Source organism: Zosterops lateralis (assembly GCF_965231275.1).
Source record: "Zosterops lateralis genome assembly, chromosome: 8".
NCBI classification, from domain to species: domain Eukaryota; kingdom Metazoa; phylum Chordata; class Aves; order Passeriformes; family Zosteropidae; genus Zosterops; species Zosterops lateralis.
In genome coordinates, this window is record NC_139768.1 from 33,808,417 (window position 1) to 33,831,109 (window position 22,693).

Consider the following 22,693-nt stretch of genomic DNA (forward strand, 5'->3'; position numbering starts at 1 on the left):
GGCTGCTCAGAGGGGAGACAGGACACAGAGTGCAGCAGAGCTCCTCTGCCAGGCTGGGAAACCTGGACTCCCCTCAAGGACTGCATTAGGAAGCAGCAGCAATCCAGGACTGAGTAGCTGGGAAGCAGCAGCAGGACTCAGGGGAGGGTTGTGCAAAAGTTGCCAATATTTAAGAGGAGGGAAAGCAGTGAGGATTTTTACAAAGAAAGGTCGACTTCCAGTACTCTACTACCATTCCTACAAGGAGATATAAGGTCAAAGAGTAAAGGACAAGAAAGGTGGTGTCTGGCTCCACACGTGTCAATAGCCTGTGGGACTCAGCTGCAGGGCACTCCAAAGCTAGGGGTGAGGGAGGGGAGAACGGGCAAATTCAAGAATACCAAAATCTTTTTTGGGGAAAAGATTTACATGTATGTGTATATATATACACATAAATAATGGCCAGGAAATCCATTTATTGCAAATGATGAGGGAAGTATGTTTTCCAAGATCTGTTCTTCCCTAAGCACTCCTTATTGATTGGTGCTTGTGAGAGAGATTGGTGTGGTGTCAGGGAAAGGAGGCGGCTGCCGATCCAGCCGCACAGCATGAGGCTTGCTGTCCTCAGCGCAGGGGTATCACCAGAGGGGGCTGTGCCAGTTTCCAGCAGCACAGCCGCCAAATCATCCCTCCCCTACTGCCGAGATCACGAAGGAAGGAGGGAACAGTAACCTACCGATTCTCCGGGATTTCCTTTGTCTCCTCGCTCCCCAGGCTCACCCTTCTCTCCCTGCACACAACAGCAGAGCCTGTCACCACCGGCTGCGCTCTGGAGTCTTCCTCCATTGAGGCTGCCTGTGAACCACCCATGTGCTGGCAAACAGCAGCTCCCCCAGGAGAAGTGGGAGCAGACCATGTGTTTCACATTCCCCGTGTACTGCTGGAGGCCTGATGGATACTCTGTGACACCTAACAAAGGGCTAGGGCTCTGAGGCTCCCAGGACACTCAGCACTTTGGGAAATGAGCCCCCGTGTGCTGACCTATGCTCTTTTCTCTTTACCAAGCAGGAAAGAGCAGCCTTTTCTTTTCCATTCTTACTGTCAATCCTGGAAGTCCAATGGGCCCTGGCAATCCTGATGGTCCTGGTTCACCTCGTTCACCTTTCTCTCCAGTGGGGCCATCTAGACCCTATAGATCAAGAAAGATTTGTGGAGTTTTGCACAACCAAGTCAGGCAGACATATAAGATATCAGTGCAAGAGCCATGACTCTTGGGTCATCCCAAGAGTACTCTGAAAACCCTGGACACCCACCAGGTAGCCAGGGAAATGCAGGGCTTCACTAGTATTGAAAGTGGAGGGGCAAATGGCTGAACATCCTCCTGTCACTGCGGATGTACCAGTCCCCAGAGTAGGGATGGGGTACTGCTTTCCTGCCTCCAAGTTCTGCTCAGGGTTATGCAGTTTGCTGGAGTCCATGCTAGGAATCACCCCCCACAGCCAGCTGTTGACACAGCAGGAGGTTCATCCTGGTAATCCCATAGAGAGGCAGGAAGTCATTGCATAACCGCCCTGAGCAGTGCTGGGGACACAAGCTGTGACAGACTGAGGCAGAGCACTATGCCCCAGTTAGGGTTGTGAGGGGTTACTCCATGCAGCTGCCCTCCCAGGAGGAGGTGTGCTGGTGCCTCAGCCTCCTGGCTCAGCCAGACCTGTTTGCTTTCAGCAGCGTTTCAGTGCCAGCAAGACACCAGGCAGCAAGCTGAGGAAGGGACATGGTACCAAGAGCAGGGCACCTGGGGACAGCCACTCCAGCAAGGAGACAACACACGTGCCAAGAAGCCATGATCTCCCATATCATTCAGCACACTTCATACAGCAGCACCCACCTTGCAGGGGCTCTGAGGCATCCAAGGAGTCCTAGGGCCTTGCCCCATAAGCTGGGTAGCTACCAGTACTCAGAGAGGCCTTGCTTTACTCACCGGTGGGCCCACTTGTCCTGGCTCTCCCTTATCGCCCTTTTCTCCTCTGACCCCCACAGGGCCTGGCTCTCCCTTTATCCCAGGAGGTCCATCCTTTCCTGGCAGTCCGTGAGGGCCAGGGGGGCCCATTTCTCCAGGCTTGCCGCGTGGTCCCTAAATGAAATAAAGTGAAACATTTACAGACAGAATAAGGCTACACCTGCCTGGCCCAGAGCCCCTTGTACTGCTCATCCTTTCCCCCACGGCTATGCCCTTTGGAGATAGGACAAAGTAGCCTTGCAGTGACAAATGTTAGGACATTGACAAGCCATTAATGCTCCTTTTTGTGAAGCAAAATACTTTTTTCCCTCATGGGAAAAGCAACCGTGTGATGTCAGTGACATAGATGACTCCAGGTAAGACCTCTGAAAGGAAGAGCATCGTGCCTTACCTTTTCTCCATCATGGCCTGGAGGACCTGGCAAGCCAATTTCACCCTGAAACACAGAATTGTTACTCTGGCAGTTTGAAAACAGCTATTCTGACTCCTTCTGTAGGGCACTGGAACAAAAAATGGCAGGCATTGCAGAAATACCTGCATGGACTACTCACAGGGGAAAAAAAAAAACATGAAAAGTCCAGGTTTTTCTTGTAATCACAAAAAATAAAGCACAGAAAACCCTGGGTTTTTCTGCAGTCATAGAATTAAAAAGAAAAACAAAACAAAACACCCATGGAAAGAAGGAAGCCCCTGCTGAAACACTACATTATTCGACTGCCTGAGAATTTTCCCAATCTTGTTGACCTTGACTGCCAGCTCACAGCCCCAGTGCAGTCATGTAGTCCCCAACCAACACAATCCTTCAGTTTGGTTCCCACAAGCTGCTTCCTGAAGAGGAGGGCAAGTAGAAAGGATCCTTCATCTTTCAGATTAGGCATTATCATTGTGGGAAAAGAGATTTTCAGGATATTGTGTGTGAGGAGGAGTGGCAGAGGACAGCAGGACAGTCTGATAGGGCTAGACAGGAAATATAGGAGCACTGGGAAGAGTTTGGGTGGGAATTCTGCCTGGGTCACTCCCGTGTTTCCCTGAGGTCTGCAAGTGCTGAACTGAGACTATACCTTCTGTCCTGGTGGCCCTGGAGGTCCAGCCACACCTGGACGTCCTGGGGGTCCCTAGAGAAAGAAAAAAATTATTTTCACATTATCAACAGGGTTTGCATTTTTGTGTTTTGAAGCCAAATACCTCTCCTAAGTTTAAGGGGAAATCAGAGAGGAATATTCCAAGAGACTCCTAAAATCGTATTTTGTTGGGAAGATGAGCAATGGAGAGCCCTGAGAGTTGCTCCTCCCTGCTCCTTCTCAGCACTCCCTGTTCTGAGCAGCATGAATGACCTCTTAAAGCAGAGAGATAAAAGTCCTGATTAGAATTCAAGTGCCAAGATCAGAAGGCAAGATGAACTCTCTTTTCAGCTGTCAGCTGCCCAGCTTTAGCTCCCAATGGTAAAGGCCAAGTGTTTTAGCTTCACCTAAATTGTCAGGCCATCTGCTTAGGATGGACATACAGCTACTTGCATAAAAGCCCACAGCATGGACAAGAACTCACCATCAAGGCCAAAGTTCGTATTTCCTAGGAAAAAAAAAAAAAAAAAAAGTAAAAAAATTAAATTAAAAGAGAAAAGAGCCATTGGAAAACTAAGCTTTTACCTGGAGTTGGCTTGTTCTCCACTAATGTAACACTAGCCCAAATGAGTAAGAGGCTTACAAAATTAATAAGAGGGAAAAAAACCCCAAACACAGTCCAAACTAAAAACTCACTCTATGTCCCACAGAGCTCTTATTCTGCAATTTCTCCGTTTTCCAGTGGAACCCAGGCCAGCCTAGAGCTGGGCACAGCCACTTGCTCGCTGTACTTCATCTGCACATGCTTGGGAGGAAGCTTTGGTGACTTTATTCACCACCCACTCCACGTTGTAGGCCACTCCCAAGGGCATTCAAGTGACTTCTGTGTCCACCAGTGTCAATAACCCAGCCCAGCAAGGTGCACAGGTATTTACCAAAACACTGCACTCAGTGAGCTGTGGGATGAAGGAGACTATGGCACAACCCAGTGCTGCCCTTCACTGCTACTGCCAAGGAAGCAGACCTGCACTGTTCCCTGTATGTATCCCTTGGGAAATAGTAAAGCACCCACCAGTCACCTCACAGGACGGGAGGGCAGCTGCTCACCTGGAGAGCTTCACTAATGTTCCCATCATAGTCCATCATTTCATCCTTCCCAGGCTCTCCTTTGGGGCCCTGCAAAATACCAGGTCTTCAGCCAGGGTTGGGACAGCCCTTCCCTCAGGGTGTTCAGAGCTGTGGTTCAGTCTGAAAAAGGGGGCTCAGAGGGGTCCATTTCATAAGTGTACTCTTTTCCATTTATTAAAGAAAACCTCCATAGTGCAGGAGATTCTACAGAATTGTAGTCAGCCCAGCTCAGATCACCATGTCATGACCATCAAAGCTGGCAGTTAGAAAAGAGGTGACATTGAGGCCAGAACCCAGGAACTGGATTGTTTGACCAACTGCTGGATGTGGCATGCACCCACCCTCTTGTTGCCCTTTTCTGGTAGGTCAAGGGCCTGAGTCCAGGCTGGGATGTCCAAACCCACCTCCTCCTATGAATGAGCCACCCTGAGATGGCCTGGGAGAATTTTTTCTCTAATGCAGGGGTGAGTGTATGGAGTAGAGAAACAGCCCATCTCAAACTCAGCCACTGCCCATCTATGAGTGCTTTGATTGACAGCAAGATCCAGTCTGAACTGACAGTGTGGTCCCACTATCCTTAGACCCCTCTGGAGGGCCAAAACTCTTTGTTAGTGAAGGAACACCTACCCTTGGGCCCATGGGTCCCTGGTCTCCTGGTGAACCACGTTCCCCCTGAAACAGGAAGATCACAGGTTTAGCAAAGCCTGTCCCTTCACTTTCTTGAACTCCAGGAATCATGCTCTGCTGGTTCTTTGGAACAGTCTGGACTGGACATCTTGATTTAAAAGTCTCCTTTTCAGCTAAGTTTTGTACATATAGGAACAAATCTGCAGCTACTGAACCTCAGAACCCAGAGCTAGGTTGTGCAAAAGCACTCCATACCTTTTCTCCCTGTGATCCTGCAGCACCAGGCTGACCAATGTCACCAGCTTCTCCCTGAGAAAGGGAAAAGGATAGGTTTGTATTATGTTGAAAAGGTGCAACTTCACTGCTGGCTTCACATTTGCAGAAGAAAGAACTGCAGCACTGCACCAGCCAAGCACCCCTCCTATGCTTCCTTCTCCTCAGGTAGCCCAAATCTCCTGCCACGACTGCCCACCAGGCACCCTTCTGTTCCACCCAGTGCAGAGGGAGTATTCAGACTGGTTTCTTAGAGCCTAGAGGGGAGTTATTTGAGTACAAGAAGGGTATTTTCCTTCCAAAAACAGTTCACAAACTCTCTCACTGCAGCATATAGAACAACGGTATTAAAAAGAATCTGTAGAACCTGATATCCCTCCAGCAAGTAATCAGACATGGGCACAGATGAATACAACCTTTGCTCCTTCCTACACACCTTGTGCTGGGCGCCATCCCTCCTCAACATGTAACTCCATGAAGGAAAAATCACTCACCTTTGGTCCAGGGGGTCCAGGCAGACCTGGAGGGCCAGGTTCTCCTTTAGCTCCCACCAAAGCATTCTCAGCAGTTCCCTTCTCTCCCTGTTTGTAAAGAAGAACAAGCCATGTGTCACCGTTCAGACTCTGCACTTCTGTAATTTCACTTATCAGGCTTAGAGAGACACGGCCAAGCCAAGGCCCATCACCTGGACTCCTGATAGCCCAGAGAGGCACTGTTCCAGAGGCAGCAGCTGGCCAGGAACCAGGACAGCATGGTCCTGCCTGAGGGTCCTTGTGGAGCCCTGCCAGCAGCCACAGCCACCCTCATCCCTTCGGCTGCACACAGCAACACAAGGCTGCCTGTGGACAGGCCTCATCCCCCAGCCTCCCTTTGAACACTGTGGTCATCTGTTGTTGAAACTGAGCTGATTAAGCCACCTGATGATGCCTTCTTTCAGAATGTCTCTCTCTGGAGCTGTAGTCATCAGCCACTCAGCCCTGCACACCATGTCCTTTGCACAGAGTAGATAATAAGGCAGTGACAGGAAAGCTTTGCCTCTACACCATCATCCCTTCCTGAAATGGCCACTGGTATTCACTGCACTGTCTCCTTTCCCAAAGAAAAAGCACCCTGTGCAAGTTTGATTTTAAAGGTGTTTTTTTCTATCTGAAAATCTCAGAATATAGGGGGAAAGCCAGTTTCAGGGTTTAGTTTTATCTGACCTGCCCTGGGTCTCTCTGAGCACAAAGCTACTCCTCCAACTCAGAGCACAGCAGTGCGGCTCCCCAAAAGCCCATCTCCTCACAATCCATGGATCTTGAATCAGGAGGGAGGCTGAAATGCCATGTTACATCTGAGGTCATGCCTTTAAAGGGGAACTACTGGAACAGGATTCTGTGGTCCTGCTCCCAGAACCACAATCTCCCCCTCACTGCATGAGGGCATGCAATTCCTGCAAAAAAGACATCTTTTGCATGCCTCCCTCACATCCCTGTCTGAAGATGACACCCAGCTGAGCAGTGCAGAACACACTGCCACAGTCAGATAAGAATGTGAGAGCTGTGCACAGGAGGGAGGGAGGAAAAGGGGTGAGTGACCCCACCGAAAAAAAAAAAAAAAAAAAGGAAAAAAAAAGGAATTCAGGAAAGAGACAAACCTTTGGGCCAGGGAGTCCAGGAAGCCCAGGGTCACCAGCTCGTCCCTTCTCACCCTGTTGGCAAAACAGACATGGTCAAGGCTGACTCTGCAGGCTCTCCATCCCACAGGAGCAGCAAAAGGGTGAGCTGCTCCTGGTCTCGCACCCTCTTTCCCTTCCCTAGGGACTTTATTTTGGGCATAGAAAAAGCATCCTTTTTGAGCAGTACCAGCTCAAGACATTACATGTTTTTACCTATCCTTTTGACTGTCTCTGCACATCATTTCAATTTCTTTGAAGAGGAAGGTGAGTGGGAAAGGGATCCAGGGTCCCCCCTGTGTATCCTCCTTATCCCTCTGGTCTGCTAAACACTTTTCCCTGTCACTTCTTCTGTGCAGGCTTTCCATGATCCATATGCCCACAGAAGCTGTTGCCCAGGGTGAATTTTATTTGGAGTGCAGGACTTTCTCCATGCCTTGCCCCTCTTCCCTAGCTCCAAATCCCAGATCCATCATGCTCTCAAAAAAACCCAAGCAATGCAGTGTCTCAGCTGGCAGCCAAGCTCTAGGACACGCACTGGTCATGTAAGCAGCAAAGGCAGGAGTGGCAAAAATGGCAAAGACAGCAGCTGATGGTGTAAGATGATGCCTGGAGAGCTGCAGGCTGAGCTGTACAAGGCACCATGGAGCATGGAGGATGCCACAGGCAGTGAGCAATGGAGAGAATCCAGCATTCCCTTGGTGAAGTGGCTTTGCTCAGTTCACCATGACACCTGGGCCATATTTTGAAGGTTGGAGCTCAATTACTGGCCTTTATGTTGAAGTTAAGTTCTCTTCAGACCATTCCATCCAGCTGCTAAGCCCATGGTTTCCAGGTACAGTGTCCTGTTTGGGGGGTCTGCATTTTGCCAGAACAGAGGGAGATATTGGAAGTTTCTGTCACCCTGAAGAAATGTTTCAAATGCATCACCAGGGAAAGGTGTGTTCTTAGACACCATCCCCACATCTCCAGGACTCAGCAATTTGTACAGATTGTACAGATCAATTCAAACCCTCCTTTCCCCCACAGGTGCCCAGCTCTCTCCTGGAGCCACACTGCTAGCCTGCAGAGGCTGGTGCTGCTCATCAGAGATCAAGGGCACACATCTGACATGCAGAGGACTTGCATCAATGCTCCAGGAACAGGCATGCACTGGTGGCTCCCTGGAAAATAATCTACTAGCAGCAATCTTTTTGTCAGGCAATTCTTGAGTGCAGTGACCCCTTTCTCCAAGGTAATTTGGCTTCCAGCCACCTGTAAGCCCCTGCACCTCCCCCAGCTTTCTTTCCCTGCCAGAGCATGCACATTGTTAAATTAATGCTTCTCTCTCTGGAAAGAGGGAAAACATTTTCAGGACCTCATACCCAAGGAAAAGGTTCTGCATTGGAGGTTTTTGTAAAAATATAACTCCTAATCACGTCCCAGGGCTCTGTGAATCCCTGATTCCACCTTGGCATCCCACCTTTCATTCAAGGACTGTTTTGAATACACGTGTCCATAAGGACTACTGAAAACATCCTGTGCTGCCACAACTAGGGTGCAAAGCAGTGGATTTCTTGAGGAAGGAGGTCAGATTACTGAATCCCTGTTTAGGGTGTTATTTCTGGAGCCAAGAGATGTGGCACTGTCCTTAATCGTCCCCGGGACAAGACTACATCCCAGGCATCTCATGCTGCCCTGCCTGCCACCAGCTCCCACCTCCCGCAAGCGGGAACACGCAAACACACTTCACCAAGGGGCAGGAGCCAGCAAAGGACACATAATCCCTGCAAGCACAATAATGCAGCACACAGCAGCCCCCGGCAGCTCCCGCTCGCAGAACATGGCACAGCCCTGCCAGGACACCCAGCCCAAACACACAGTGTCCTACCCGCTGCCCCCTCTTCCCTGGCAAACCTGGGGGGCCCATCCTCCCTGGGACTCCAGAATCTCCCTTTGTGGGGAAGAAAAAAGACAGAGAACGTGTCTGTTACACGGCTGTCACAGGCTGTAACACAACCCAGCAAGCCTCAAACAACAGGAGCCAGCTGCTCTGGGATGGAGAGGATGGCACTAGTGCACCATGCCTGCCCCGGGAACTCACACCAGGTCACACTACACTGGGACACTCCCCTCTGCAGGGACATGGGAAGGCTTCTGGGGGCACAGAAGCACTGGGAGGCAGAAGGGAAGGAAGGGGTAGAGGGAAGCTACTTCCTAAGCAAAGTGTGCCCTGTGTCTCTAGTGGAATAGGGAAGAAAGGAGGAAGGCAGCTGGAAGGTATTTACATTGACAGACATGAGCAAGAGGATGGAGATATTTGCAGTATGGTCCCTCTCTCCCTTGGTATCACTGTATCCTACTACTATTTTGCTTAGAGTGGCAGGTGCCATTAGGGCCTGGATTCAGGCACTGGGAAGTACAGAGACATTCCTCGGCCCCCTCAGCTGCTCAGGTAGGGGAAAAATACACAAACCAACCCAAAGTACAGGCTCAGAGCAAAACCTTCTGAGAGTACCTTTTCTCCTGGAGTCCCAGGCTCGCCCTGGTGAGAAAGAGACAGGAAAACAGAGTGACAAACTAGGAGGAGAGAGTACAAATCCTCCTCAAGCTATCAGAGTGGGGAAAAGAACATTCATCTATGGGAGCCTTGAGCTGCTAAGTAAGGGCACAAGAGTGCTGCAGTTGCAGGTATTTTTGTGCCTGGAACTTCTTTTATCTTCATTAGCCAGCTCCCAGGCTGCCATAAGAAATCACCAAACCTCAGACTCATGGCTTCCATAGAATGGAGTTACCACTTTGCAGTACTTGCAGATGTTTACCAGATACAAAAGAGCAGAGCAAGACAAGCCTCATGCGCTGGCACAAAGGAATTTGTTGCTCCTTGCTCTGTTTTCACAGGAGAAGAGCAAGGCTGCGGGTGTAGCTGGGGAAGGCTGTGCTGATACGAGTTCACCAGACCCTCTGCCGGTAGCAGGGGTGAGGCCGGAGACAGGTCCGGTACCTCTGCCAAAGGCACGGCAGTTCTGATATTCCCCATCAGTGGGAGCTGTCCGACCATTTTCTAGGGCCTTGCACTCACCCAGCCCCAGCCCGTGCCCAACTGAAGGCACTGCAGCGCAAAACTGACCTTCATCCCTGCGGCAGCCATCCCTGGAGCGCCCTGCCAGAGATGAAAGACAGCAACACCTTGTTTGAAATGAATCGGACATATAGCTTTTAAAACGAAACAGTATCAGTCAGGTGAAACTAAAAATGCAAAAATCCACATCTTTTCCTTTCCACAACTCAGAAGTGGTGCTGGAACACCACACATCCCCATTTCCTGAGCAGCTGTTCACCCATGGCAGTGGGTCTGGGTTCCAGAAAGCTCTTCCAAAGGCAGGCGCCATGAGCATAACCCAGTCAAGACAAATGGATTTCCACCCCCACTCCCCTGGTTTTAGTCCTGCAAGTGAAGCAAAGGCCAACAAGCAGAACAGTGTCAAATAACTGAGGAATGCAAAGACAGACCAAGGAACAAACCCTCACTCCAAGGCTTGAGCCCAGATACATCAGCTCAAGCATCCTGAGAAGGGCTGGCTCATACCCCAGAGCCTTGGCTTTGCTATTCCCTCTCAGTCTGTTTTTATCACAGAAGACGAATCCTGCAGTAAAATATTTCTAGGAGAGTTCTGAAGCCAGACACCTTAGGGGAAAAAACAGACTTCCAAGCACTGCCATTCAGGTGTCATTCTGCAGTGCAGGGCAGGCCATCACCACAGGACCGTGGGGTGCAGGCTGCCCTGCCATCCAAGACAGGTGCTCGGAGCCTCAGGAGACAGCTGCTCTCACAGAGACTGTCACATTTCCCTCCACAGTACTGATGCAAAAAGCAGGTTGTCCCTGTCAACCATCCACTCTGAAATCTCTGTATCCCCTGTGTTAGCATTAGTTAGGTCCTGGTTAGAAAAGGTCCAGTTAAAAGAGAAAATATAAGGGATAACTAAGGAGAGGGGAGGGAGTGAAGTAGTGTTAGAAGTTGGGAAATATGAGGGGTTGGGATGTAGCACATAAGGCAGTAGGGAGGACTGGGAGTCAAGTTCAAAGTGGAAAAAGCTTGGAAAAGTTCAAACAAGGAGAAGTGGGGAGCCAGAGAGAGCAGCAGGATCATACCTCTCAGCTTTCTGAAACAGAAATCGGGGACAAAAGCTAAAAAACACAAGGACAGAAGATGGAGATCAGGGATTCTATGCAATAAATGGGGGGAAAAAGCATTCCAGATTGTCTCAGGGTCAGTAGGTTTTAGCAAATACAGGCTGGACAGAAGATGGAGATCAGGGATTCTATGCAATAAATGGGGGGAAAAAGCATTCCAGATTGTCTCAGGGTCAGTAGGTTTTAGCAAATACAGGCTAGAGCCATGAAAGGGATAACATGCAGTAAGTGGCTTTGGTTAGGCCTTCGCAGAGCCTTGGGATGGCTGTTCCTCATTTTTCAGCCTTCAAACAGCAGTGAACACAGATCATGTTATTTTCTAGTATTTACCCTTAAATTGCAATCCACAGACATGCAGGGCTGCTTACACACTGACCCTGATTCATCGCTGCATTAGCCCAGGTTCCCACTTGGGCAGCCCTGCTTATCCCAGCTGGGCTAACACACATGTGCAGCAGTCACCTGGGAACCCAATTTACAAAACGCCAATTCCCTTCAAACATCAGCAACTGGCTGCTCTCACTGGCGTTAAGCATTAAGATACTGATGTTGCAAGTCAGCATCAGACTGGGCATGCCATTTGATCTGTAAAACACTTCTTCCCCCACCACTGCCTTCATAAATTAGGCCCTGTATTTTGCAATTTAGAAGCATAAATAATTCAGCTGAGGACAGTCACTGACTCACAGACACACACACAAATGCCTGTGCGTCAGGGGCAGTCGAGTGCTACGGGTGAGATCAGGCAGACAAGCACCACTCCTCTGGTTACAAGGTACCTTAGAGCCATGTCTTCCCGGCAGCCCTGGCATGCCTCTCTCCCCCTGGAAGCAGAGCAAGACACACAGAGAAAGACAGCAAGAGACAAGAGATGAGTCCTCCCAGGGCTCCAAGAGGAGTCTAGGACACAGGTGATGAGAAACCCTCCTGAGCCCTTGAGGTGAGGCACCTTTTTCCCCACCCATCACCAAGCTGACTGCCTTAACTGGGGCCATTTCCCATCAGTGACACCTCTCAGGCCCTACAGCAAGACTGACCCCACTGGAGTGCCACAGCCTCTGTACCCATGTCACAGCATGCTGTAGGGCACAGGGAGGCACTCGGCCTGCACTAATTCTGGGATGAACAAACCTATTTGGAGAGAAAGAGAACCCAAGGGTTGCCTTGTGCTGTTAGCCTGAATTTTGTCTGCTGATAACTGGAAAATAAAACATCTTCAGGCAATCTGCATATTGCTGCTGTAATTTTGTTCTGAGTGTTTAGTCCACGCTTAGAAGGGCTATTTAGCAGGGATATACGTATGTGCTTTTCTAAAAAAGAACATTTTGTAATTACAGATCCTATGGATTGTATTTTGTAAAACACCTAATATCAGAATATACATGACCTAGTGCAGGCACCTCCTGCCCTATACAGCCTACTTAACTACCCTATTTTCAGCAGTAAGGAAAGTAAAGCAATAATTAGGAATACTTTATACTGAAGAACGTGGATTGGTCTCTCTCCTCCTCCCAACTATGCTCCCTGTCTTTTTTAAGTGAGATCCAGCAGGGAAAACCGATGCTTTCTGCTGGGAGACACCCAGTCTGCTTGCAGAGACCGTCCCCATAGGGCAGCCCAGCCTGTGACAGTAATTCCCCTTCCCAGAAACTTTCTTGGAAGAAGTGCCTGCCTGAAGAGCTGTTTAATTATTTCGCCCTGCAAAAGCAAAGCCCCCTCGGTGAGAATGAGCACGATAACCCCCACAGGGACAACTCAGAGCAACCACCCTACGCTGTGTTTCCTGATGACGCTGGCACAGCCCCCGGCACCATCGCACAGGCACTAGGGCTAATTAGAGGGGGCAGCAACAAACGTGACACTGCGCCACTGGAGAAGGGAAAGAAACCCAGCGCCGGAGAACAAGCAGGAAAAACAGCTCTCCAGAACATATTTAAACCCTTAAGTGTGTCAAAGCCATTTGTAGCCCAGCGGATACCCGCTGGGCTGCTCCCTTTGTGATCCCCAGTGCCCCCGGAGCTCCACATGGTGCCGTAGCCAGGCAGCAGCAGCCGCACACCAAAGGCAGCGCTGGATCGGCGCTGCCAAGTCAGGAGCTGGGTACAAAAGGCAAAACATCCAGCGCAGCTCCCCAGGAGGCTTCAGGAAGGCCAACCAGTAGCATCTCCCAGCTCTCCTGAGCTTCATGCCGATTCAGGAAGCATCTCCCCGGTGTCTCTGGAAGAGTTAGGCTACGCCTCTCCCCTCCACACAGAAACCTCACACTCTCCTCCACCTCTACCTGGTGTGAGCAGCTTTATCCCCACTGGGTGCCAATGATGGCTCACGCCGATCAGCTCATTAGCTGCCAATTAAAAGAGACACCCTTCCTTTTTGCTCTTTGCTGTGAGAGGCAACTTATCAGGGGTTCATTGAGAAAGGCTGTGGGGACTTTATGGCTCCTTCCTCAGAGCATGAGAAAAAGCCTTATCCTATGGATCTTTCAGAAAAAAATAGCAAGAAAACATCAGAGAAGCTGAAAGTGACAGGCTAGGGGCACTGAGTCAAATGCTCATTCAAGTGGCCCAGGTGATCACACTCACTGCCTAATGACCTTCACGAGATACAGATTTAGGTCCTTACATGATCAAAATACAAATGGTGGCCACAGAAAAAAACAGCTGACAGACAATCTAGGTGCTGTTCGTGCCACTGGGTGGGGAGAGGTGGTTAAACGAACAAGGGGTGTGTGTGACACTAGAAAACCTCTTCAGGCCAGAGATATTCTTTACTGCCAGCCAAAACAGTGATATTCCATGCAAAATTGGCCACTACTAGCTAACGTATGAATCAGAGTGTTTGTCCAGGACTCTTCAAGGCAAAGAGAAGGTAAAATCTAGTCTAGGTAATTGGATCCAAAGCTGGAAGATTTGAAAGTCTTCCAGAGTCCCAATCAATTCTCCTAGGTGGGAGGACAACAGAAAGAAGCAATTTCCAAAGACAACAAATGCACGTGCTGTTGGATGCTCAGGAACTGCTACTGGGTGAGGTCTGGCTGCTGATTTAAGAATGTGTCTGCACTTCCCTTTTAATTCCTCTGAGCAAAAAGAAAGGAAGTTAAGAGAAAAGTGACCTTGACAGTAACAAATTATAGTCTGTGTGAAAGAAGCTGCTGCTTTGGGGCTGCAGGGGTGCCCCTTTGGAGCTGCAATTTAGTATCGCAAAAAGTGTGGTTCGTTTCGTCTCCACTCTTCCTGAAGTGGGGTGAATAAGGGAAAAATGAAGGGCTAAGTAGCAAGACTATGTCTCCCGGGTAGCCCCGAGTCAGGGAAGGCTCTCACCCTCTGGATGACCCTGAGACTTGACTGCAATACCTGAAGACTTCCCCTTTGCCAGAACTCACATGAAGAGCTGGCTAGTCCTTGTACATGGGCACGAGCAAAGCAGGTATTCCAGTGCTAGCAGTGAAACATGGGAGTTTAAGCAAGGGCGCAACACAGCTTCTTCTTTCAGCCTTTTCTCCCTCCCAGGCCATACTCTGACTTCAGTCATTCAGTTCAGCTTAATGGGAGACCTGCTGTCCGGAGAGCAGCAAACTCCAGGCCCTCAAAACACATCAGTTCTGGATGCAATTCCACCTTCATTCACACTGGCACAAACAGCAGCAGTATCTTTGTGCTTGATAGAACTACACCAGTGTGGGGATGGACACAGGGAACCTTTGGACTCTACATGCACTGTAGTGTTTCTGAGGGGGTATTGTTTTCTCGTAGGAAGACAATCACTGCTGCTCTATTCAGCTATGAACCCAGAGCCTGCATTCCCAAAGAACATGTCTTTAAACTCCAAGTAAAGCATCCTTGGTAAGCTCTGAAGGAGCCTTTTCTCTCTTCAAACAGTAATCCACCCAGATGGAAAAAATATAGAAAGTGTATGTGCTGCACGATAAATGAGCTGCATGCCACACACTAAATACTTGAAATGTACGTGTCACAGTTAATGCCTTTCCAAATATTACAGGACCAGTCTTTCCTCACGATGTCTAAGATGTATGGCATGACACAGTGTGCTCTGACTGCCATGAACACTTGCCAATGTTGTAATGTTTTAAGCACAGTCTGCATTGAGTAATATACTTTAAATATATGGGTACAGTAAATTTCAGTCAAATAGATAACATCTGGGCAGAGACCATATGAGCCTGTAAAAAGTGTCCAGAAACAGACAGAAAAGCTGGTGCCAAACCTCAGCCTGAATCGCGGAGTTTGAGTGGATTTGATGCGTCAGCTAACCAGAGTTTATGAGGAAACCCCAACCCAGCCCATCAAATAGAGAGATGTAACAAATCACCAGCAAGCTTCATAGTCAGAGAAATGTCTTTGGTAAGAATCGAATTCCACAGAACGGATAAAGGCTGCGTTTACTGCCTGAGCTTGGAGTGCCTGTCTGTGGTTAATCAGAGCACAGATGTGTACGCCATCAAATACCCCACAGAGCTGCCTTGGACCCAACTTCTCCTTACAATCCATCAGCCCAAGGAGCAGTATCTCCCAGGTGATCTACTGTGTGTTAGAAAAACACATTTGTCATGCCTACCTTTATGCCAGCATCCCCTTTTTCACCCTGCTCAGCAAAGAGAGAGAAAGAGGGGAAACAGAGAGGGACCGTGAACATAAAGGGAAACCAAGCAAGCAGTTCAATTCTAACAGCAAGAGACAAAGAGAAAGTAGCCAGAAGAGGGGTGTGATAAATGCAACCTCAGCAGTCCAGTTCTCCTCACAGCAACATGGTACCAGTCAATCACTGGCTGCAGCACTCCCCTCCCAAGGAGTGCAAAGACAGTTTAGGTCCTTGGAATGGATGCTGAAGGTTGCCCATACTAACACTTTTCTACATGATAAGGGTGTAGAAACCATTAAAACATTTCATGGTCCAGAGCACCCTCATTTTCAGAGCTCTGGCGCAAAAGCCTCTAAAGGCTGGGTTGTTTTTATTCTTTAATGGGGGACTGTGTAAGTCCTGGTTCAGGACAGCATGTAATCACCTTCGCCAACAATTGCCCAGATTCTTCACACAGGAGCAAGTGTCCCTGGCTACATGGTTCATTCCAGGCTCTAGGGTACTATCTCCAGCCCCTGGCCTTTGATATCCCTTTAGGACAGGCTTGTGCCACTTATCTGTCCCTGAGAGGTGCCCCCACTGACTCAAGTTTAGGGGTTACCTTGGGGCCAGAGGCTCCAGGGAGGCCATGGGCACCGGGCAGGCCTGACTTGCCCACCTCACCCTGAGGAAGAGAAGAAAGGAGACAGCAGAAGAAGCAAACAGCAGCAAAAACAGGAGCTGTAGGTTGCCAGAAATATCAGCAGGGGTGTGAGAGGGATGTCCCACACCAAAGTGTCCAACACACGCCAACCTACCCTTGGGTGTCTGGGAGAGGAGCACCACTCTGCCTCAAGAAAGATATCAGTGGCAGGAATGATGGGTGGAGGAGGACAGTGCCATATCCTACTATCTGACTAACAACTTCCCCTTCCTTCTCTCCTTCTTCCCTTCCTTCTTCTTCCTTCCTTCCTCTTCCTTCCTTCCTTCCTTCCTTCCTTCCTTCCTTCCTTCCCTTCCTTCCTTCCCTTCCCTTCCTTCCCTTCCCTTCCTTCCCTTCCTTCCTTCCTTCCTTCCTTCCTTCCTTCCTTCCTTCCTTCCTTCCTTCCTTCCTTCCTTCCTTCCTTCCTTCCTTCCTTCCTTCCTTCCTTCCTTCCTTCCTTCCTTCCTTCCTTCCTTCCTTCCTTCCTTCCTTCCTTCCTTCCTTCCTTCCTTCCTTTCCTTCCCTTCCTTCCCTTCCTTCCCTTCCTTTCCTTCCCAGAGAAAGGTCACAGCCTTGGGCTCATCCTTCCAGGACCAGTGTGGGCTCCTTGCTCAGAAGTGAATTAGCCAGACAAGTTGTTTCCTGTCAGAGGAGCTGGTAGCAGAGGCCCTCGCTGTGAGGTCGCTGCTGTGAGCCGCCTGCCCTGCATGCACAGAACAGGATGGGCTCCTAATGGAAAATCCGACCGTTCACTGGGAGAAGGGGCAATAAATTGTGTCTGTCTGCAGGAGTGGGCTGTGGTCTGCAGGGGCTATAATTTCCACTTCCTGACATTAAAAAAAACTTCTCAGTTTATACAGAGCTAATTAAAAAGCTCTCAGGTCTTGCCATTTTGCTTGAAGAGCACCCATAAAAAAACGTGGAGATAACAGGGGACGCAGGATTCCTTCCTGCTGGGAACATTCACCTTCCCCTTCTCCAGCTGACATCTCTTTAGCAGTATCTCTTCATTCCCTCTCTCCCGTTTGATCTTCCTTTGTGTCTTTCCCCTGTCTCTCCTTCTGTCTCTTCATTACACCCTCTGGGCTTGACAACCCTGCTGTTAATCAGCTGCTGAAGGCATTTGGGCATTGTCAGTTTCTGCCTTTTAATCCAGAGCAGGACTGACTCTTTCCTGTATCCCAGAGAGCAACAGCCCTTTCCAGCCTCCCATATGGGTCTGGATGCACAAGAAATGTATTTCAGCCTGGAAGTGGGTGTACACACATGCAGAGAGATACTTGTTCCGTAGCTGCTGGAGAGTTAAAGATAATTCTGGGCCCAGGCTCTCTTTACACAGGTGACAGCAGGGAATCTGTGGGCCTGTTGCAAATCCAGCAGGAACAGAGCTCCACAGGAGGCTCCAGCATAGTCCACAGATTTTCAGCCATTATTCCACAAAGCATCAGTGCACTCAATTCATTTAACAACATTGGAACTTCCCTCCTTACCTTTCTGCCGGGGTATCCCTGAATCCCAGCGTCCCCCTGCAAAAGGCAAAAAGGCAAAAGAAAGTGAGGCTTGGCCTGAGAGGGACAAATCTCTGCGTTTTTTCCGGGGGTATTGCTGGGATGGGAGAGCATTCTATAGGCAAAACTTGCCTTTTGCTCAGTGATTCCATAGAGCTCCTGTCCTTTCAGACCTACAGGTCAGCATTACTGGCACTGGGCTGAGCTGTGCCAGGAAAGCCCTGGCAGAAGGTAACGGGCGTCAGCTCTGTGCCCCAACTCCATGGTTCCTATCTCCTCACCCTGGCCACGTATCTCAGATCAAAACAAATTAGGTTGGGTGGCTGCAGCTGAAAAACAACCACCATCCCCTCCCTCGCACTTTGGCAAGTGAATAAATGGGAAACCATGGCAGAGTTAACAATAGCATTGCAAAATCCATTCCTGAAGCACTGGGAAATGCTTTGAGAATGGAAGACGCCAATAAAGCTGTGTGTGGCAAACAATTTTGCAAGATGGGCTGATGAGGCGTGCCTGGCTCAGTTGAGATGCAACTCAGACGTGTCGCCTGGACGAAACTCATGAGTCAGCACACGGGCTGGGCCCCAGAGGCAATGCTGAACTGGGGTAGGAATCTTTCTCAGCTATTTGATGTAACCTCTTTTACCCGTCCTCCATCCATCAAAATGTACACATCTGTCCTCATCAGGAGAGTCCATCTCTGTTCATCATCTTTCTACACCTCTTAAGTGAGGTGAGATGTCTCACCTTTGGTCCAGGAGGCCCAGGTAAGCCCTGTGGATAAAATTGAAACAGACACAGGGGTTGGAAAGTGTAGACATTACATGGACAGCAGGGTGATGGGGGGATGCTGGCTGGTTTGATTTGAAACACCCCTTAGAGATTCACACTGGTGCACTCAAACCTCCCCAGTCTATTCCTCATGTAGTCCATACACCCAAAATAAATTAATGTCCGTAGTACTCCATCCCCCCAGGTTTGTTCTTGCTGAATTTGAAGACTAAAAAGCTGCTTTGCCTTATGCATTATGCTCCAGAATCTTTTCTGTTTCTCTGGCTTGCTTGGGGAACTTGTTCCCAGCCCACTGCAGCTCTGCAGTAAATCAGGCATTTGCAGCTTCCTCTGGCAAACTAAACAGAGAGAATATATTAACAAACAAACCACTTGTGTCTTTAAATGAGAAATAACCAAACAATTTACCTGATATGAACCATGAAGAATACCAGACATATGTGTGTGTAAATATAAATAAACAAAATATCTGTGCAGAAGCTGCCTGTGAGCAGGCAGGAAAGGAAAACTACTCTAGATATGCTCTGATGCCTATGCCACCTTTGATGTTGCCTGCTTTGGCAATTCAGATGTTTACCCGTCCTGTCCTTGGCTCCTCAGAGAGAGATGAAGATCTCTCAGAGAGAAATTAAGATGCTTACAGGATCCCTGAGCCCTGTACTGTGTGTGGAGAGGTGCATTTTTCCTCCAGGGACAAGACTTGCTTTTCCTGCTAGCAGGCCTTGAAAACTCTTTGAGATGGAAGCTCCTTTCATTCCACAGAGGCTGCAGAGCCAGCATACCCATGTTTGCCCCCGGAACAGAGCTGGTTTCTGGTACCCACCTTTCCATCTCTGCCAGGCTTTCCAGGTTCTCCCACTCTGCCCTGTTGCAAGAGAGAGGTACATTAGCAGCATTTTCTGTCCTCTGCCCCACCATTCAGCAATGGTATTATTTTATAAATGGTGCTTCTCTTTCTACCCTCCTCAGCTGCTTGCTAGGACAGGGCCAGGACTTCAAAGGGGTGGCAGGGAGCACAACAATTATACCCCACGTGTTAATTTCTCCCAGGGGCCATCTGCAGGGGCTGAGGAGGAGGAAATGAGCCTGGTGTCACCCACTGTGTGTCCAGATAGCAGCAGTGCCCAGTTCACATCTCTGCCTTCCCCCTCACTTCCCTCCTTCCCCGGAACTTCTTCCTCTCCACACACCCACATTCTCTGCAAGCCTCCAGTCCATGGCTATCTCAGCTTCACTAGAAGCAACAGAGGCCAGAGGAAACAGCCTGTGCCCTAGGGGATGGGGAAGCAGAAGGATATGGGTTTTGATAAGGACTTACAGGGGGTCCAACTGGCCCAGGACGTCCTGGGATTCCTTCAGGTCCAGCTGGTCCAGTGGGTCCTGGTGGACCAGGGGGCCCTGGGGGACCTTGGATCCCTGCTTGTCCTTGTTCACCCTGCAGTTTGTAAAACAAGAGTTAGCAGCAGGCAGAGCAAACTCTTCACACCACCACCCTAAGGGCCCAAGGCAGGCCAGCCTGACTGAAGCAGAGGAGATAGAAGCAAGTCCCAGGTTACTGCCAGGAGAAGTTTCCAAGAGTGATGGAGAGCCTTGCCAAGGACAGCTGGGCTGCCTGGGAAGCAGGAGCCAGCACCCAATGGTTTGCAAAGACATCTGAGGTCACCTGCTCAGAGCTCTCCTCTAAAGGGATCTAGTGATGACAGAGCAGTCCAAAGAGGCCTTTTTCTTCATTGAGCCAGTCAAGTAAAATTTATGTGTCAAAGACCAACATCTCTTGAGTCTCTGAGGAGGCTTTCCAAAGCACTTGACAGTCACATGTGAAGCAAAGCATCCCGTGATGACACTGGCATGTCCAGGCAGAGCTACAGTGTCTTACCTCAGCCTGTTTTTCCCCCATACTATATTTGTTGGACAACAGTCCCTCTGTTTTGCCAAGGACCAAAAGTAGAATTTCCACAAACCCGAAAGAAAATAACACGATCATCATGGCATTCCTGGAGCCCACCCAAGGCAGGCCCATGGACACCAGGCAGAGCTGTTTTTCTAAGCTTTAACAAGGCAGTGCATGCTGAGCCACCTGCCATTTTCAGCTCCCTGAAATGGGGCCGTTTGAGCCAGTTTCTCCCCAGGCCCCTCAGTAGCCATTCGGTGGCTGTGGCTCATGCCTCAGCAATGTCATCTGGCCCAGAGGACCTGCACATGGCATCAAGAGGCACTGAGGAGACAGTGGGTTGAAAGCACCACGTTTGAATACCAGACTGCTGATCTATAATTGATTAATCCAGTGGGCTCCTAGGGCACTGTGGTAGCCATGCTAAGCTGTTCACTTATTAGGCTCATCTCCCTAGATAAACTACCATGAGGGCCTACTGCTAGTGATCCAATTTAAATCTGAAACACTTTCCTTGGTGGATCCTTGGGAAGCTAGAAACCAAACATGGGTGTTTCTCAGTTAAAAGTCAGTGGGTGTGCAGTTGGGTCTCCTCTGCATTTATCCTCCCTACAGCCTTATACTCTGGAGGAAATGCATGAAATCTGTCCCCTGTGTTCCTACCAAGTGCGCTGTTTATCCTGGCTGCCTTTAGTAAAACATGCAGATACAGGGATGTTTGCTTTATTTAGAATGATAAATGAAAGTAATAAACTGCAAATTTCATCCTTTCTGCCATGAGCTCTATTTAAAAGAAAATTTCCAACATGCGGGCCAGGCTCACAAGAAGCTCAGTCGTGTGTGGAGCAACAGCCCTTTTCTTGTGCCTCACTGCCCAACCCGCAGCCCACGCTGGGAAGCCTGCTGGGCCAGGCAGGAGGGGTGCCCTTGCTTCTTCCTGTTTTTAAAGTGGATCTTCATTCATCCTGTAGCCCTTGCAAGGGAATGCAGGTTCTTTTCTAAGCTTCCTTATCCTCCATACTCAGTGCTATTCAACTGTCTGGTAAATGGTCTCACAGCTTTTAAATATGGTAGGTAATTTGGATCTAATGAAGATGTTGGGAGGACGCTGGAATATACTTCTAGATTTCCTCTCGTCTTGACCTCTCCTTCCAGCTTCAAAGACTTTTCTCTCACTGCATCTTACAGCACCCCCAGTATGGGTGCACCATGGGAAGGCAAAGGGGGCTTTGCCCATCTCACTTTGGCTCTCCCTCCTCTATTCCCATCTCACCTGCTCTCTGCCAGGCCAGTTCACACTCCAAATTTAGGGCACTAAAGTGCAGCATGATGCTGGGATGGGGTGCTGATAGGGGACAGGGAGCTGGGCAAAGCAGGAGCCCTGCCCCAGCACAGGGAGTGGCTGGAAGGAGCTCACCCAAAGTCCCATTTGCATCACCCTCACTTTGTTGTCTTGGGCACAGCAGGCTTTGTCTAGGCAAGTGCCCATCCTTGTAGATCCCTAAACACATAAAGTGTTATTACCACATCATTATAGTCTCATTAATGTGTTCAGCACAAAAAGGCCCCCACAGAGCTAAATAGACAGTAAGTCAATACAGTAAGTAGACACAAGTAAGTGGGAGATCAGGTGTCATTTTCCTCAGTTGTCATTCTATATTTTTAGCTGTCGACTGGAACTATTTCTCAGTTCTTTTAAACACCAGCTAGCTACCCTGCCTACACCCCAGCAATGCAATGCTTCCTCAGCCTCCCCATGGAGGACCCCACTCAGCCCATGCCTCAGCTAAGCCCCAGTCCCTGGGCAAAACACTCCTGCTGATGTGCTCAGAGTTAGCAGCAAGATTTTCCTCTCTTCCAGGTGCTGGTGCTAACATCCATTTTGCAGCCTCACTTTTTTTGTTAGCATTAATACCCTGGGCTCCTGGAATTGCCTGGTGCTGGCAGATCGGTAGGAGCAGACCACACCCTGTTGCATTTAGAGAATGAATACAGCAAAGGCAAAACAGATCATGGCAAAACTCTACGGTGAAGTTTTCCTCTGCGGACAGAGGGAATTTGCAGCCCTGGCTGACGACAGGATGTAGGGCAGCTATTCAAGTTTCCCACTTCATCCTGGAGAGGAACTTCAGCTTTCAAAGCCTTCCCAAGAGGTCAGTCCTTGGCCTGGCTCTCCAGACTGTCACTTTGAAGGGCAGATAGCACAATCCATGGGGCTCTGTGTGGTGTGAATGCTGAATCGAGAGAAACTGAACTGAAACCACGGGCTCAAGTGGTAAGGTCAGGATTTGTCCAGCGCTAGG

The 22,693-nt window shown here is 49.4% G+C and overlaps 1 protein-coding gene across 21 annotated transcripts in view; it reads right to left on the reverse strand.

The window, feature by feature from the left end:
* Nucleotides 1-22,693, reverse strand: part of COL13A1 (collagen type XIII alpha 1 chain) — a 52,946-nt gene that overhangs the window by 15,646 nt on the left and 14,607 nt on the right. For 7 of the 21 annotated variants that reach the window (XM_083866647.1, XM_083866659.1, XM_083866644.1 and 4 more), the window contains 19 exons: nucleotides 19,818-19,934; nucleotides 19,323-19,364; nucleotides 18,455-18,481; nucleotides 17,690-17,725; nucleotides 11,698-11,742; nucleotides 9,852-9,884; nucleotides 9,240-9,266; nucleotides 8,613-8,675; nucleotides 6,725-6,778; nucleotides 5,583-5,669; nucleotides 5,071-5,124; nucleotides 4,816-4,860; nucleotides 4,168-4,236; nucleotides 3,545-3,568; nucleotides 3,061-3,114; nucleotides 2,391-2,435; nucleotides 1,961-2,113; nucleotides 1,079-1,168; nucleotides 716-769 (listed from right to left, as the gene is read on the reverse strand). In XM_083866647.1, coding sequence (XP_083722773.1) covers nucleotides 716-769; nucleotides 1,079-1,168; nucleotides 1,961-2,113; nucleotides 2,391-2,435; nucleotides 3,061-3,114; nucleotides 3,545-3,568; nucleotides 4,168-4,236; nucleotides 4,816-4,860; nucleotides 5,071-5,124; nucleotides 5,583-5,669; nucleotides 6,725-6,778; nucleotides 8,613-8,675; nucleotides 9,240-9,266; nucleotides 9,852-9,884; nucleotides 11,698-11,742; nucleotides 17,690-17,725; nucleotides 18,455-18,481; nucleotides 19,323-19,364; nucleotides 19,818-19,934 — 1,119 coding nt within the window. The remainder of the gene's footprint in view (nucleotides 1-715; nucleotides 770-1,078; nucleotides 1,169-1,960; nucleotides 2,114-2,390; nucleotides 2,436-3,060; nucleotides 3,115-3,544; nucleotides 3,569-4,167; nucleotides 4,237-4,815; nucleotides 4,861-5,070; nucleotides 5,125-5,582; nucleotides 5,670-6,724; nucleotides 6,779-8,612; nucleotides 8,676-9,239; nucleotides 9,267-9,851; nucleotides 9,885-11,697; nucleotides 11,743-17,689; nucleotides 17,726-18,454; nucleotides 18,482-19,322; nucleotides 19,365-19,817; nucleotides 19,935-22,693) is intronic. The other 14 variants (XM_083866652.1, XM_083866650.1, XM_083866649.1 and 11 more) reach the window with 9 other exon arrangements.